The 15,149-nt window shown below is 37.5% G+C and overlaps 4 protein-coding genes across 5 annotated transcripts; 3 read left to right on the top strand and 1 right to left on the bottom strand.

Moving 5' to 3' along the window:
* Nucleotides 1-616: 616 nt before the first annotated feature.
* On the top strand, nt 617-3,025 carry rgs9bp (regulator of G protein signaling 9 binding protein; the record flags this gene model as incomplete). The annotated part of the gene is made up of 3 exons (XM_079661389.1): nt 617-712; nt 2,086-2,392; nt 2,661-3,025. The coding sequence occupies 3 exons, from the start codon at nt 617-619 to the stop codon at nt 3,023-3,025; spliced, it is 768 nt and encodes a 255-aa protein (XP_079517515.1).
* An 868-nt stretch (nt 3,026-3,893) lies between these two features.
* mcur1 (mitochondrial calcium uniporter regulator 1) lies at nt 3,894-8,042 on the top strand. Its single transcript, XM_079662026.1, has 9 exons — nt 3,894-4,393; nt 5,096-5,209; nt 5,318-5,421; nt 6,127-6,228; nt 6,539-6,580; nt 6,717-6,788; nt 6,929-6,982; nt 7,239-7,353; nt 7,441-8,042. Exons 1-9 carry the CDS (start codon nt 4,120-4,122, stop codon nt 7,494-7,496), a joined length of 933 nt encoding a protein of 310 aa, XP_079518152.1. The 5' UTR covers nt 3,894-4,119; the 3' UTR covers nt 7,497-8,042.
* Nucleotides 8,043-8,156: 114 nt separating this feature from the next.
* dph2 (diphthamide biosynthesis 2) lies at nt 8,157-11,042 on the top strand. The gene is made up of 7 exons (XM_079661870.1): nt 8,157-8,311; nt 8,733-8,909; nt 9,050-9,162; nt 9,308-9,528; nt 9,650-10,339; nt 10,441-10,623; nt 10,812-11,042. The coding sequence occupies exons 2-7, from the start codon at nt 8,760-8,762 to the stop codon at nt 10,928-10,930; spliced, it is 1,476 nt and encodes a 491-aa protein (XP_079517996.1). The 5' UTR covers nt 8,157-8,311; nt 8,733-8,759; the 3' UTR covers nt 10,931-11,042.
* Nucleotides 10,654-14,950, bottom strand: ncf2 (neutrophil cytosolic factor 2). Of its 2 annotated transcripts, XM_079661869.1 has the most exons (16): nt 14,737-14,950; nt 14,423-14,505; nt 14,136-14,244; nt 13,904-14,038; nt 13,658-13,765; nt 13,444-13,503; nt 13,207-13,250; nt 12,716-12,857; nt 12,504-12,569; nt 12,326-12,380; nt 12,143-12,183; nt 11,872-12,020; nt 11,685-11,796; nt 11,462-11,579; nt 11,259-11,365; nt 10,654-10,911 (listed from the first exon to the last, which is right to left on the bottom strand). In XM_079661869.1, exons 1-15 carry the CDS (start codon nt 14,908-14,910, stop codon nt 11,274-11,276), a joined length of 1,488 nt encoding a protein of 495 aa, XP_079517995.1. In that variant the 5' UTR covers nt 14,911-14,950; the 3' UTR covers nt 10,654-10,911; nt 11,259-11,273. The 2 variants fall into 2 exon arrangements, with proteins under 2 accessions (XP_079517995.1, XP_079517994.1); XM_079661868.1 differs by lacking the exon at nt 10,654-10,911 and having other exon boundaries at nt 11,096-11,365.
* Between the last annotated feature and the right edge of the window lie 199 nt (nt 14,951-15,149).

Below are 15,149 nucleotides of genomic sequence, written 5' to 3'. Positions count from 1 at the left end.
TAAGTGCATCACTATTTCATTTGCCTATTGGTCTATCTTTACACTTTGTCAGTAAGATACCTTCATTCTTAACCAAGAGGAGTAACACTTCCTCCATTAGGGTAAATCTTTTATATACCATGTGGACCTTTTTATAAGTGAGTGACTGAGTTGTAAGCAGTGTTATGTGCTTGAGGTAACTGAGCGTAGCCTCCCCTCAGTTAGTGAGAGTGGCATTGTGGTAGAGACAGCTGCTCTTCTTTCTCTCTTGTCTCAGTGGTATTTAATGAGATTAGCTCTTCGTCTTGACCTGCGTCAGTGCAAGGGGGTCAATCACAGGCTTAGCATCTTGCTTAAGAGTCGCATCACTATATTACTTTTTATTTTTTCTACTTTTCTGGCTTCTTTTTTGGGACACTTTTTAGCGTCCGAAATATGTTTTGTCTTCCGTAATTGCAACTTGTCATGGGAGTGGAGTTTTGTTGTGCATGATGCAGATTTGGGATTTTATCTCAACCCTCAGCCATTGAATGAAGCATCATCCAGGGGAAGAAGAGGTGCAGGGGCAGCCGGAGAAATAGAGGGCAACTTGGAATAAAATCTGTTCAGAGTCTGAGACTCTGGACAAGTCATCCTCATGCCACTTATAAATAACAAAGTAGGTGATGATGGCACAGTTGGCAAAGAGAAGGCTTTGGTTGATGGAAAGGCTCTGGTGGATTCTTTAATAAAGGTAAACATCTCTGTTTTTTCATTTCAGCTTTGACTGTTGACATAAGACAAAAAGAATGTTGTAATTAAGTTCTGCTTTAAAAAACTTAATTGTTAATGTCAAAAAAGACATGGAATATTTGTACACATTATTCATCCACTGTTCGTTATAAGCAATTATTTGTTACGTCTTACTTTACAAAATTATTATTATTTCAACTGAGTTGACAATTTAAATGTTTTCGCCAGCAGTTACTCACTCTTTATAATGGTCTTTTTCTGTACTTGTGTTAGACTGAATATACCCTGCACAAGACATCTAAGAATCTTCTTGTCACCCTATGGCTAAAAAAGCACTCTCCATGAAAAGGATTTCTTGGTCCACTGAATCTTTGTGACTGTTCCAACATGTTGGATAATGCAATGGCAATGCCTTCATAGACATGAATGCAGTTTTTTTAACTCTATTTTACCATGACCTTTTTTGCACTGTCGTCAGCATGTAGTTAATTTATTTATTTTAGCTTGCCCTTATAGGTACAGTGTTGCATGCTGTGAACAATTTAAGTTATATACAAGGACTCAAAGTGGGCAATTCAGACAAGATGAGGCAATATACTGTATAGGGTATATTAAAATACAAATGGTAAAAATACTGTCTGGAAATGAATACTTACAGTATCCACATTTTACAAATGGCATAATTGTAGTCATCTTTGTGTCTCCCCGTCTCATCTATCCTCGCTCTTGAGTACACAAGGTTGTTATGGCTTATCTAGAAATAGATCAATGATAATGAGATTAATTTTAATATTTTTCACTGGAACCACTCCTGCTAATCCATCAGGATTTATCTCATGCCTGTTAATAAAACACTGTGTTGTGAGGAACTGTCCGACTTTTCACATTTCCCAGTTATTGATACATTTGGCTTTGAATCACATAAGAATATTTATAATAACTGTTACCAATCCTAAAATAAGTATTTTTTCTTATAATAAAAAACTTTTAGCAAGATCTTTTTAGTTAACATTGGCTTTTAAACATACAACATAAGCGGGCAGTTCTTGAGAGCGCAGACGTACCTTTTTATAACAAGTGATTAGTGGTCTACTGTATACTCAATCAGGTGCTGGGCTAAGCAGGAGCATGTATACTGATACAAAACAAATTGGATGTTGCGGTTACAAACAATCTTTGAGTTACAGAAAAATATTCAAGCTTCCAAAGCCAGTAGATCCGACAGTATTCAGGTCTGAGTTGTTGTCGTCATGTGAAACACACTGCCTAATATACATAATCACCTTAATTAAGTAGCACACAGCTTCAAATTCACTCTATCCCTTTAATTGATTAATTGGCAAAAACGAAATGTTTTTTTTTTTCTTCAAACAGGTTGTAGCATGTTACCACATGTTGGCCTCATGTGTTGGTGGATGCACAGACAGCTTGCAGCTGCGGGATGAGTTGCGACAAACACGAGAAAAGGCCCAAAGGTTGGCCATGGCCATCCGTAGTCATCTGACCTCACATCTCCGAGACAAGAGCCTGCCTGAGGAGCAACGTAAGGAGATGGAGATCCTTTGGGTGGGCTTCTCCTCCAGCCTAGAGCTCCTCCATGTTGACATGTGCAAAGTTTTCAACATGGGTGACATCTTCTCTCTGTCCAAAAAGGAGACACGGGTGCAAAATGGCCTACAAGGTAAATTAAAGTATAGCCCTGACCAAACCATTGTATTGAACTATATATCAATGTGAAAACACTTTGATGTGCAAATAATCGGCTAGCAAAATAGTAATGCAAAGTAAGCTAAAATGAATGCATTTTAATTCAGCAGTTGTGCACTAAATCCTACTCCAAAACTGTTTTAACAGAATCTGAACATGATATACTTGTGACACAGTACCAATGCCTTCTTTGACTGAAATAAAACTGAAGTATTTACCAATTTTAAATGTTGGTAATGCAGGAGGAGGCAGTGAGGTAGCAGCCCGGGCGCTCAGTGTGCCAGACCTGAACCAACCTCAGAGCACATCCATTCCTGCTGAGTTCGAGAGCCAAGAGCGCAGCACCATGGAGAAGGATATCAGCCAACTTGACCACATGATCGATGACATGGAGATGAAAGTCAACGTTTTGCGCTGGATGGTGGAGCCCCATGGGCCACAGTATCCAGACCCGCTGAGCAGCACGGACAGCGCCTCCCTGCTCTCAGTCGATGAGGAGCAGCCTGGACACCAGCCTCTACACCAGCACAGAAAATTATTTGTGCTCTTATTGCTGGTTGTTTTGGTGGTAGCCACTTTATCTATTTGTATTGTCTTTTTCTCATGAGCAAAACCTTAATAAGCTCAACTTGTTTTTTCTGTTAAACCTCAGCAACGCTCAGTAAAACTGATGAAAAATATCCACTGCAAGTACAGTAGTTCTTTCTTAACAAGTTCCTTTAAAAAAGGTTAACTTTTGTATAAGCAACTCAATTTACTTGTTATGCATAGGACAATTTGTCTAAATATACAATGAAATTAATCTGGATGCAAACCAGTTTGCGATTAATAGAAGTAAACACTCAGTTACCATACTGTCATGGTGAACATGAAGTGACACAAAAAAGACATGGCTGCCAGTTAAAATTGGTTTCAAATATAACTAGTAAAGTATAAGACAGGTGTTTAATTTTACATACCCAATTGTCTGAAGATGGATTCCCTTTGTTCTATAGTACACCCACCTTTCCTAAAATACCTCTGTCACATTTTGTATCTTGTTGCCATTGAGAAAATGTATATGCTTTGTAGATGATCTACTGTAACAAGCAGAATATTCACTTACAATGACTAAAGCTTTTTTTGATTCAGTATAACTTATAACATAATGAGCAGTAGAGAACTGATGTAATATCACACCCTGCTGTTTTCCATTCATTCAAATATACGTATATATATATATATCTATATATATAAATGTATATATTTTTTGTTTTATTTTCCTTCTTAACAGGTCAATAAGCTACAATAAGATCTGAACCAGTCTGTGAGTGTGAGCCTTATAGATTCTGAGATACTGTAGATACTGCATGGTCAAAACTTATCATACCTTATTATTTACAAACAGAGCTTAAAATTGTGAGATGATAAAATAAATCTTTTAAATGGTTGATTTTCTTTTTGAAAAATCTATGATGTCTCCAAAGTGATTTAGGTAGCCTATGTGAAAAGTGAGTTTTATTTTGAAATGTGTGACCGGAAATGTGGAAGTTTCCCGTCCTCTAGCTCTGCCTGTCTTTGATCATTATACGGGTTTGTAGGGCGGTGGTAATAGCTGGGTGAAAAGTTGCAATACAGCCCCGATAGAGAGGTTAATGATATGCTGACGATATTAACAAACTGAAGTATAGGCCAGCTGCTGGCTGAAGACTAACTTTGACAATGGTGCTAAAACAGTGCCATTCGCGAATCAAACTCGGTGTTAACCACCTCAAAAAGTGGTATGACCTTTCTTTCAATCAAGGAAGAGTTACCAGTGTTATGACAGCGACCATTTCCTCAAACATGTCTTGTTTGACTGCTGCCTACACACTACCGTGTGTCCGGTGTATCATCACTCAACCTTTCAGGAGCTTTGAGAAGCCGGTATGGAGAGGGAGACACGCGGGGCAAAAGATTGTACATCTTTCTGCAGGGACATACATGACTGCAAGAGGTAAGTTAACTCACTACAGTTCATGGTCTGTTTACCAACAGTTGAAGTATGGCACCTCGCTGTTAACTCTCAAACACCGGTAACTCTACTAAATATAATAACACAGCCCTAGGTTGTGCTTGAATGCAGTGCAGGCGCATTTAAATACCTCAAAGAAAGGGCACTTTTTCTATGTGCCCATTTTGAAACCCCCAATGCCAAACTTTGCATAAATTATTCTCAGATCACTGTTCACTTCATGGGATTTATCATGAATTGGACCTCTTTGTTGAGTTTCAAAATCAAATGTTTCTTCTTCTGTTTTTTTAATGGCAAACAGCTTTTATAAAAGTCGACTTCCTGTCTGCTCTGGTCATTTGAATTAAAACGCTAAGTCAAACATAAATTAAGGGCTTAATTGCACGGCTCTCATTAATTAAAAAAACCGCATTCATTGTTTAATTGAAGTGCACCAAATATAAACTTCTCCAGTAACAACTCCTCCGTGTTGCATAAGCCAAACCCTGATGCTAAATCTCCAAAGTTTTCAATAGAAACATTTACCCACATCACACACTGTATTTACATAATATGCAACCTGGCCTCCAATTTTTCAGGTGTTTCATCACACCTGAAATGTCCATGACATTTAGGACATTTACAGTTTTGGTCTCCAGGTCATGCTTAGTTTATTCACTTATATCTTCTTATCATTGATTTCAGGGCTGAGTACGACCATCACAGCTCTCCAGCATTTAGATCGATCTGTACCAAAGTCTGAAGGTGGGAAGATGCTTTTTGACACCCATGCAGTGGTACGACTCTTTGAGGAAAATGGTTTGAATGCTTTTGTTATTTAAAAAAACGTCACAATATTTAAGCTTCTTCTATTATTAAGAAGCTGTTGAATTTCCCCCCAAAAATGAATATATTTTCTTTGAACAGGCTTCACAACCCAGCAAGCTGAGGTGATTGTAAGAATACTGGTGAAGATGACAACTTCTAACATGGATGTCATTTATAGTGACATGGTGACCAAAGTGCAGCAGGTGAGGCTGTCGGAGGAGGTTTTTTTATTTTACATATGCTGTCAATACAAAAGTAAGCATTATGTCAGCCCTTTTTGTTTCTTCTCTGTGTTTCATTCAGGCTGTGCCTTTAGTGCTGTTAAGGTCACCATACCAGTATTGTTTTTATATTCCTGAGCGCATGGTGTAAATCAGGGGTGTCAAACTCAATTTCATCGCGGGCCACATTCGCATAAAGGTTGCACTCAAAGTGCCGGATGTAACTATATAAATATATATATAAAATAATGTATTATATTACATTATTGCCTCTGAATTGGATTATTATTCGATAGGGTAATAACTTCGTAATTAACTACGTCTGAAAGCAGAAGTCTAGGGCAAATAATTGCAAGTCTCTTCAGTGCACATGTTACAAAACGAGATGCATTGTGGGACATGTAGTTTATGGGCAACCTGTTTCTGTAAAGTGGCATGTAACGGTATAATAAACGTATTATAATATTTTCAAGCTCTTGCGGGGCCACATAAAATGAAGTCGCGGGCCGGACTTAGCCCCCGGGCCTTGAGTTTGAGACCCCTGGTGTAAATGATTAAATAATGTATATGTAATGTCAAAGTGTAATATAAAAGAAACACCTGAATAGACATTCTGTATTTCTTTCATTTGTTTACTTGTTCTTTATGGTTTTAAAAATGAACTTTTGTGTTGTGTGATTTTGGCAGGAGATCATGTTGCAGCGTTTGATGTCTCAAATAGCATCTGTAAAGAAGGACATGTTAATCCTAGAGAAGAGTGAGTTCTCTACTTTACTGGCAGAAAATGAGGTGAGTGTGTTTATGATGAGCAGACTTAAGCTGTTTCCCAAAAGTAATTGTTGCATTCTATCTGTGCCCTTGGTTGTTTGGTGATCAAAGTGATCCTGGAATTCAAATTGATATGCATAAGCTGACTTTTTACCTGCAAATACCTTGTAAAATAAATTGTATATAAAAAACAAAAAGCACACATTTAGAAATCGAGATAGATAAAAAATATGTCATGTCAGCCAATATATGAGTAGAAGAATGTATGATGTTTTTGCTTCATGTTTGCCAATGTTGCCCTAAATAGGAACAATTTTAACCTTTCTCCTAGAAACTCAAGAACGAGTTACTGCACATCAAGATCCAACTGGCTGTAAGTGGTTATTCTTATTAGCTTTATGTCCAAATTGTAGTCATATTAAGAAGTATTTCTTCATCTTGTTTTCATCAAAGATGATTTACGTTTTTCTTTTGACTTTCCTTTGTTCATCTCCAATGCCACCTTGCAGGATGTCATGAATAAACTGCGCTCAGACACAATTATGGACATGAATTTGGAGAAAAGTCGTTCAAAAGAATTGGTAAGTGATTGAGAATAATACATGTGTTTTTGAAGATCCTCAAGTGCCCTTTTTAATAAAGATAATGACTTGTCAAATAGTCTGTTCTTGTTATTGGTATATCTTTAATTACTAAAACCTTTTTTTAATCTTTTTTCTAGAAAATAGAGAATGAGAAGTTGCTCCTAGAAACGCGAACTGAGATAATGGAAATGGTTTGTATTTTTCCAGTACACCTGCAGAACATGTTTCCTATCTTTTAACAGCTAATCTGTCATTTTTTGTGCTAAACGCATACAAAGTAGAAATAGAAGCCAAAAAAATATCAATTCAAGTTTTTTTTATAATGGCTGTCACTGATTGCTTTACTACTTTTAAAAAGTCTTTGCTCTTCTCAGTTATAAATATGAACAAGTGTAGGTCTTTGGTGGGGCTTGTCTTTATGCCTTTGTCCTATTGCCTTTTTTACAGACTGCAGAGCAAGATCGCCATTTAACTAAGACCAACATGAAAATAGACACTGAAGTGGCCGGTTTGAAAACAATGTTAGAATCTCATAAACTGGACACTATAAAATACCTTGCAGGTAAGATATTGTGCATTGTTGCTATGTAGAATAACCAATGATAGCTGTCAAATAGTAGACTAATGCTTGCTCACTTTATCCTCAAAGGTTCAGTCTTCACCTGTCTTACTGTGGTCCTGGGATTCTATCGTATTTGGATGTAAGCAGGATTATGAATACGATTTTCATGTAAGGTCTCGTGACAGTGGACCTTCAATGCAGCAACTGAATTCGACAATGAAAGAGAGACAACTATAGCCTCTTAAATTATGGGATTTCGCAATTGTCGGTGCAATTATTGACAAATGGCTCTGACGTGACTCTTAGAAGTCATGAAATTAAGACTATTTAATGATTTATGGTGTCTGACCACTTATCCAGATAAGCTTGATTGAAACAGAATTTTTTAATATTTATATATTGAGTTTTAGATGTTGAAGAGATGCTCAGCAGAAGCTGTTGGTATTTAAATTGTGTCTTGACTTTTATTTGCTTCGTGATATTTCAGTTTTAAAATGAATTATTTTTTTAATCAAATTAATTGTCAAAATGTTAGTTTATCTTTCTATTGAAGATTATGGTTATTAGTATATTTAATGTAGGCTACTGTTGAAATGAGCTGGCCATTGTCAAAGAGGTCAGCTCTTTGCCATGGCAATGTCGTTCTGCTTTTACTCTGCACTACATTAAAATATGTATTATATGCATGATTTACTGTCTCATGTGTCTCAAATATTTTCATCTCAGTCATCTGAAAGTGTGAGTTAGTTTGTGTAAATTCCAGGAATATAAACGGATGATAATCGACGATAATGCATGTCATTGCTCACTGCTCAGTGTATCCTAGCTTTTATTTTGAAACGTTTGAACCGGAAGTGCTTATGGTAGAGCTGTTGTAGTGTACTCTACTGCTGCAGACACGTGTGTAGCTGTCAAATAAGTGTTTATTCGTCAACAACTTTCCACATGACTTCTCTTTGTAAGTTTACATGTATGTGTTGTAAATGTAATTCGTACATTATCGTTATTACACTTCATATTGTGAAAAATGACTAGCTAGCGACACACCTAGCATACGGAACTAAAGTAACGTTAAGCTAAAAGTAGGTAACGTAAGGTATGGGATGGTTAACTGTGACTAGGCTATATTTGATATATGTTTTAACAAAAGGAAAATACCATTACGTCAACGTGACAATATTGTGAAGTCGTTGTATACATTGTTGCTTCACTTAGCTATTTGCCAATATAACGTTAACAATATTGTCAAATATCTAAATTAAGTACAATTCAATCGAGTTTATCACACACTTTCCTGGCAGAACAGGATTACAGGATTGTAATCGTTTGAATTGTGTCCAAATGGTGTCCTGAAATGTGTATTATTACTCATTTTGCAGGCACTGTTCCGCGTTTTCTATGCAACAATGGCTGACGCATTTAGTAGCAGCTCGGAGAACGTAATTCAGCGTGTCGTGGATGTTACGGTGGGGGAAAGCAATCCTGTGGAAAACCTTGAAGAGTTGTATCAGATTAAGGACATTTGTGGCTTTATCACTGAGCATCAATTTGAAAAGGTGAGTACTTCAAAAGTACTTTTCGTCACATAGACATTTGTAAATTGAATCCTGAAGGGACAACACAATTATTGTCAAAAGGCTGTTGACACACTAGCCAGTGAAAGCAACTAAAGTTAAATCATGGATAATATTTACAGGTTGCTCTGCAGTTTCCTGATGAGCTGCTGTTGGATGCAGTTGCAGTAGCATTGGAGATTGAGAGAAACAGCAATGCCAAGCCATTCATTCTGGGAGATACATCCTACGGCAGGTAACACACCAGGTTTAAATTAGAAAAGTTTTACTTGGTCTAATAATGCGTACATGATACATTTGTAAGTGTTTGTATCCTTCCTGCAAAGTCACTGCTCTACCGTGAGTTTTAATGGATGCATTCTTAATTCTTTTTTTGGCAGTTGCTGTGTGGACGAGGTAGCTGCAGAACATGTTGGAGCCGACTGCATCGTGCACTATGGCAGTGCTTGCCTCAGCCCGTCTAAAAGGCTGCCATTGATGTATGTGTTTGAGAGACGACCGGTGGATCTTGAGAAATGCACTTCTGCCTTCAGAGAACTCTACCCAGACACACACAGTCACATCATCATCCTCTATGATGTCAACTATGTTCATGCTATTGGTAAGCTTTTCTAAAAAAGCCCTGCTATATGAAAGAGATAATACATATGTATGCCATTTTATAGAACAGCTTTAGATTCAAGCATTTCTTTTCACACACCATTGTTTTAATTTTTTTTCAGATGACCTTATGGCACTCCTTTCACCAGAGTATCCAAACCTAGTCGTCTCAGAACTTGTTGTGGAAGGGGAGCAGTGTTACAGCCATGGTCGGATAAAGAGACTACATGATGACACATGTCTATCAGAGGGAGATAACAACCAGCTTATTTATCAGTTTGGAAGGCAGTTCTCCCTGACAAGTGGTTTAAGCATCACGGATTACAGTATGTTCTATGTAGGCCAAGAAGGGGCAACTCTGACAAACTTCATGATGACTTGGAATCGCTGCTCATTTTGTTCTTTTGACCCCATAAAAATGACCGGGAGGACAGAGTCAGTCAGTATCAACCGTGCCCTAATGAAGCGTTATTACGCTATAGAAAGGGCCAAAGATGCCAATGTTGTTGGCATTCTAGTTGGCACATTAGGAGTGTCTGACTACCTCAAAATCATCCAGCAGTTGAAGGAGGCTATTCATGGAGCTGGCAAGAAGAGCTATTTGTTTGCCATGGGGAAACTGAACGTGCCCAAACTGGCAAACTTTCTTGAAATTGACATTTTCGTGTTAATCGCGTGTCCTGAGAACTCACTGCTGGACTCAAGTGAGTTCTATAAACCTGTGGTAACACCATTTGAGATGGAGGTGGCCTGCAACAGGAAGAGGGAGTGGTCAGAGGAATATGTCACAGACTTTCGACATCTCCTGCCAGGTTGGATCTTGATATATTCACATCGGACAAACCTACTCCTACATTCTTATTTATATATGCCTATAGCTAATTTATAATATTTTCCCCCAAACTTACACCAGGTGGACAGAGTCACGTGCCTTTGGGTGATCAGCAGGAGGAGGGCGGTGAGACTGACGTGTCTTTAATCACTGGAACTCTGCGGAGTCAGAATCTGATGAGCAGTGAGCCTGAAGTTTCCTCGTTTGGCTCTTCAGTGGTCCTCAGGAACCAGATGCTCACTGTGGCCAACACCAACTCAGCTGGTATGAGACCATCAAAAAAGTCTTGCTTGCTTTCATTTCTGTACATCCATGAGTTTATTGTAGACTTTGTACTGATACAATTATCGCATGTTGTGCATGTGAGGAAACAATCAACCAGTGTTTTTCTTATACAAGTATACTTTTAAATATCATATATTAGGTTACATATTTTTGCTTTCTCTTCTCAGCGTCTTTTCTGGCAGAACGAAGCTGGCGTGGCTTGGAGCAGAATTTGGGAGCGACACCTGTGGTGAAGGCAGTAGAGGGCAGGAGAGGCATAGCTATTGCCTATGAAGAGGAAGGATAACTTACCAGTAGCACACAAGACTATTTAATCATGCCTGAGGCATTTAGATGTATATTGCTGAATTGAATTACTAAATGTAAGAAATAATGAAATGTTTTTTTCATAAAATGTATATCAGATATCACTAGTTTTTGTTATCGCATTTATCCAAACATAACAACTTGACACACTTGAAGAGGAGTTTATTTGAACGAACAGGTGTTTAAAAATGTAAATATTAAGTATTTATAGGTACAAATTAATCAAATGTGGTTGATTCTAAAATTGTTTCGATAGAGAGTATACTTGACCAATGATCAGATTATCCTTTATTATTTGTGCTGCTTACTTTCATTCATTTAAATTACTGGCCATTGACAGGAACTTCTTCCACAAAGGACGCAGGAAATATACCAGTATCCCCGTTGCATTGCCCTTCCAACCAATCCTGGTTAACTAAAGGAAAAGAAGAAACAAAATAATTAGAATGATGTTTTTTGGATAAATGATTGAGTTTTTAAGCAAATTTGATTAAAAAGAATTGACCCTCACCTCTAGAGATGATTGTGATTTTATCGCCTTGATGAAACTTGAGATCCTCTGGATTTGATGACTCATACGAGTAAAGTGCCACCAAGGGAACCTCGATATTTGGACTGTGATCTGTTTGCTAAATACACAAAAATGGTAATTTTCCCAATACTAATAGCACTTTCAACCAGTATCTATATTTTGTGAAGCCAGCATAAACAGGAAAAGATGAGCACTTCCTTACCTCCTTTGCGTAACACCACAAAGTGATGTGCACACCACTGGCACGACTCCACACACTTTCCATGTCTGTGCTGTCATCGATAACACTTTGTCCCGTAGCTTCAGGGGTTAGACTATATGGAACAAAATGATTTAATGTTGTACTCTTAACACTAACACCACTTTTTTTTTTTAAATGTACACCTTACCTCAAAGTGATTGCAGTCATAGGGAGATTCAGTTTCCTACTGATCTTTTCAATCAGTATTGCATAAGGAGATCCAGGTGGTACTGAGACAGCAAAGGTGAATGTGAAACGGACTTTGACAATAAGTGAATTGTCAGGAGGCTGTTCTTCCTGGCATGAATGAAAGGACATGTTAATGGATTTTAAATAAGAAAGAAAATGAACACTTCACATGTTGGCACATTTTGGGACATACTGGTGTAATATAGTCATGAGGATTTGACTCAGCATACCTTTCTCTCTGAGTCGCTGCTGTCGCTCCTTGGAGTTAGACCTTAAATACAAAGAAGGAGGATACAAATTGCATTTGCTGAAATACTTTCTCTTATGTTACAATATTTGCTTTGACCAATGGATTTAGTTAGTCATAGGCAATTTCTCTATTGTAGTTTTCTGAATCCGTCGGATGAGTGTACCTGGTTTTCTTTTAGGTCTGGTCGGTGGTTCCTGACTCGGAGGCTGAGGTATTCCCTATCCACCGTTAAACAATAATACTGGTAATGTTATAGAAAGTCTTATAGCAAAGAATACATCACTTCTTAAAATACTGCAAAGCAATCTTCAAAATGAAATATGAGATATTTAATTCCTTACCTCGTTCTGTTTGGAAGCCAAGGACATCTCATAACGCTCCAGGTAATTGTAAGGAACAAGTCCCCTCTATAATAAACAACATGCTTAATACTATCAATAAACATGTTACAATTCTGTTACGTTCTCTACACATATTTCATATAAAAGAAAGAACAAAAGTTATGGGAAAAAACACGAGCAAATTGGTTGCAGATGTACAGTAGTGGCCTTACTCTTCCATTAAAGATCACAGATGCCCAGTTATCGGCTCCCTTCTGCAGCACAAACACAACATTGCCTGGCACGACAGCCAACTCATCGCTGGTCTCAGGAACAAACTGAAACAGGACAGTGTGGGGCTCTCCTTCCAAAGCCCTGTGAAGACAGGAGAAATCCACATGGCATCAAGAGAGCTGCTGGCACACCAGTCTATATTTTACCGGATAACAATGGCTTCTCTATTGTTTACATTCACAGAGTTATATATAATATCCCCTCCAATGAAAGCATAACACTTCATAAATGTTTCCCTCTTTCCTTTCCAAATAGAGGGCTGATTTTTTGTCCTTTAACACATCCACGTGTGGTGGAAAATGTATCTTCTATAGCAAAAATATTGACAAGTATCAATGTAATTTACAATTATTTTTGCATTCGACAAGGCTGAATTAGAACAACTGAAAAGTAATCATATTTTTTTACACTTAAGTATACACGAAACTACCTTAGAACCTCCGGCTCCTTTGGACTAGTTGGACCATCTTGTACCTGTCAGATGTACACAGAAACACAAAGCATCCAATCATTAGTGCGGACTCAAAGCAGCAATTACGTTGAAAAACATATTCCATGTAATTTGTTTTTTTAAATATAATGTAACACAATCAGCTGCTGATAACAAATTATATCTTTGTCATCATATCATTATTTGTAAAGCGCTATAGAAGAACCCATATTTCACCTGTGGCTGTAATGGGGCAAATCCAGAGAAGGCATCCTCGGGAACGACAGAGGCAACCACCTGAAGATAGCAGAGAAAAAATGTAGCTTATGTATAGCACATTGTTATAGCGTTAAGTCATTGACATTTTAGTGAACTAGATGAGCTGTATTCAAATACAGTTAAATGCCACACTAAATAATAGTACACATGGTAACTAAACGTATCCCATTACCTTTGCTTTGCCCAGGTAGTCCTTCTTCTCCAGCTCAGCAACATAGTGCTTATTTGGTTTGAAAAGCACTTTTGATGGGAACTCGACTGGTTTGAAAAGTTTCTGTTTCTGTTGGTGATAATGCATTGCAATGGATATTATAATATTTGTCAAGTAATTCTGACATGAAAGAAAATTCTAATTACATCACTAATACCACTGTGTATAATCATTAAATAGTGATTACTTTACAGTATGTTAACTGACCAGGGCGGAATCCAGAGCTTTATCGATGATGTTGAGCTTGGCGTCTGTCTTGTAATTGAGAGCCTTCACAAGGTTTTTGTGGGCTTCTTCCCAGTTACCCAGCTGAGCCTCAGACAGAGCCATATTGATAAGAACCTATTGCAGTAAACATTGTTATTATAGAACCTTGCTTTCCACTAATAAGGAGGCTTCACAAGAACATAAACATGATTGGAGGCTTTTAAATACTTACCTCACATGCATATAATTTGTATCTGAGACCAAGCGCTTTGTAATCTATCAGCTGGTTGCCTCTTAGTGCTTTGAAAGCTTGCTGGAAATCAGCTAAACTCTCCTCATACCTTTGAATATAAAAAAATCCAAACATAAAATCTAATTATCTCTGCACCAAAAACAATTATAAAAAAAGTACCTAAATGTATGATAACGAAAACATACTGTGTGTAGTATTTTTTAATTACAGTGTTAAATATGAAAACAAATTGTGGCCATTGAATTGAGATGACTAGTGTTTCTTGCCTCTTCTTTTTGTAAAATGTCATTCCTCTTTGAAAGAAGGCAACAGCCAAATGCTCATCTTTACGTATGCTGCAATCAAACGCCTGAGAAACACAAGAAAACACAGTTACTTCCTCTATTAGAAAAGAGAAATGGTAAACTCTACTTCTTCTTTCTCAGTGACTTGCGATTTTACACTCAGAAATATCACATAATTTCATTTCAGCCTAATCAGTTTACGTCCCTGAACAAGATTTAAGTAATATTATAAATAAATAAAACTTTGTGGGAAATGTTTTGGCTTACATTAATCTACGAACAAAGGTCAAACATACCTTTTCAGCAGCATCCAGGTCTTTGTTGAGAAAATGGAGACAGCCAATGTCAAAACTAATTTTAGAGTTTGGATCTTGGATAGACAGGAAAATCTTGAGTGCCTCTGACAAATCCTGTCTGTCAACACAAGTTACAGCCATGTCCCACTGGCGCAGAGTGTCAACAAAAGACATAGTTGCTGGGTAGGAGTACACTTTGCAAAAGACCAAAATAGGGAAGTTTTTCTGATTTGTACCAGCTGCACCAGGAAGTGTGATGATGGTGTCATTGTTGGTACATTTATATATGCAATAACAGTTTTGAAGGCCCAATTGATTTTGTCCTTCCTCCCATGTGATTATATGGCAATTATATAGGCTGACGTGTGTTGGTAGGCCTTTACATTCCCATACTACTTTTACTTGAATGTAAT

Source organism: Notothenia rossii (genome assembly GCF_949606895.1).
Source record: "Notothenia rossii genome assembly, chromosome: 12".
NCBI classification, from domain to species: Eukaryota; Metazoa; Chordata; class Actinopteri; order Perciformes; family Nototheniidae; genus Notothenia; species Notothenia rossii.
Note: the sequence above shows the minus strand (reverse complement) of the source record. Positions and strands in the feature narration are given on the sequence as shown.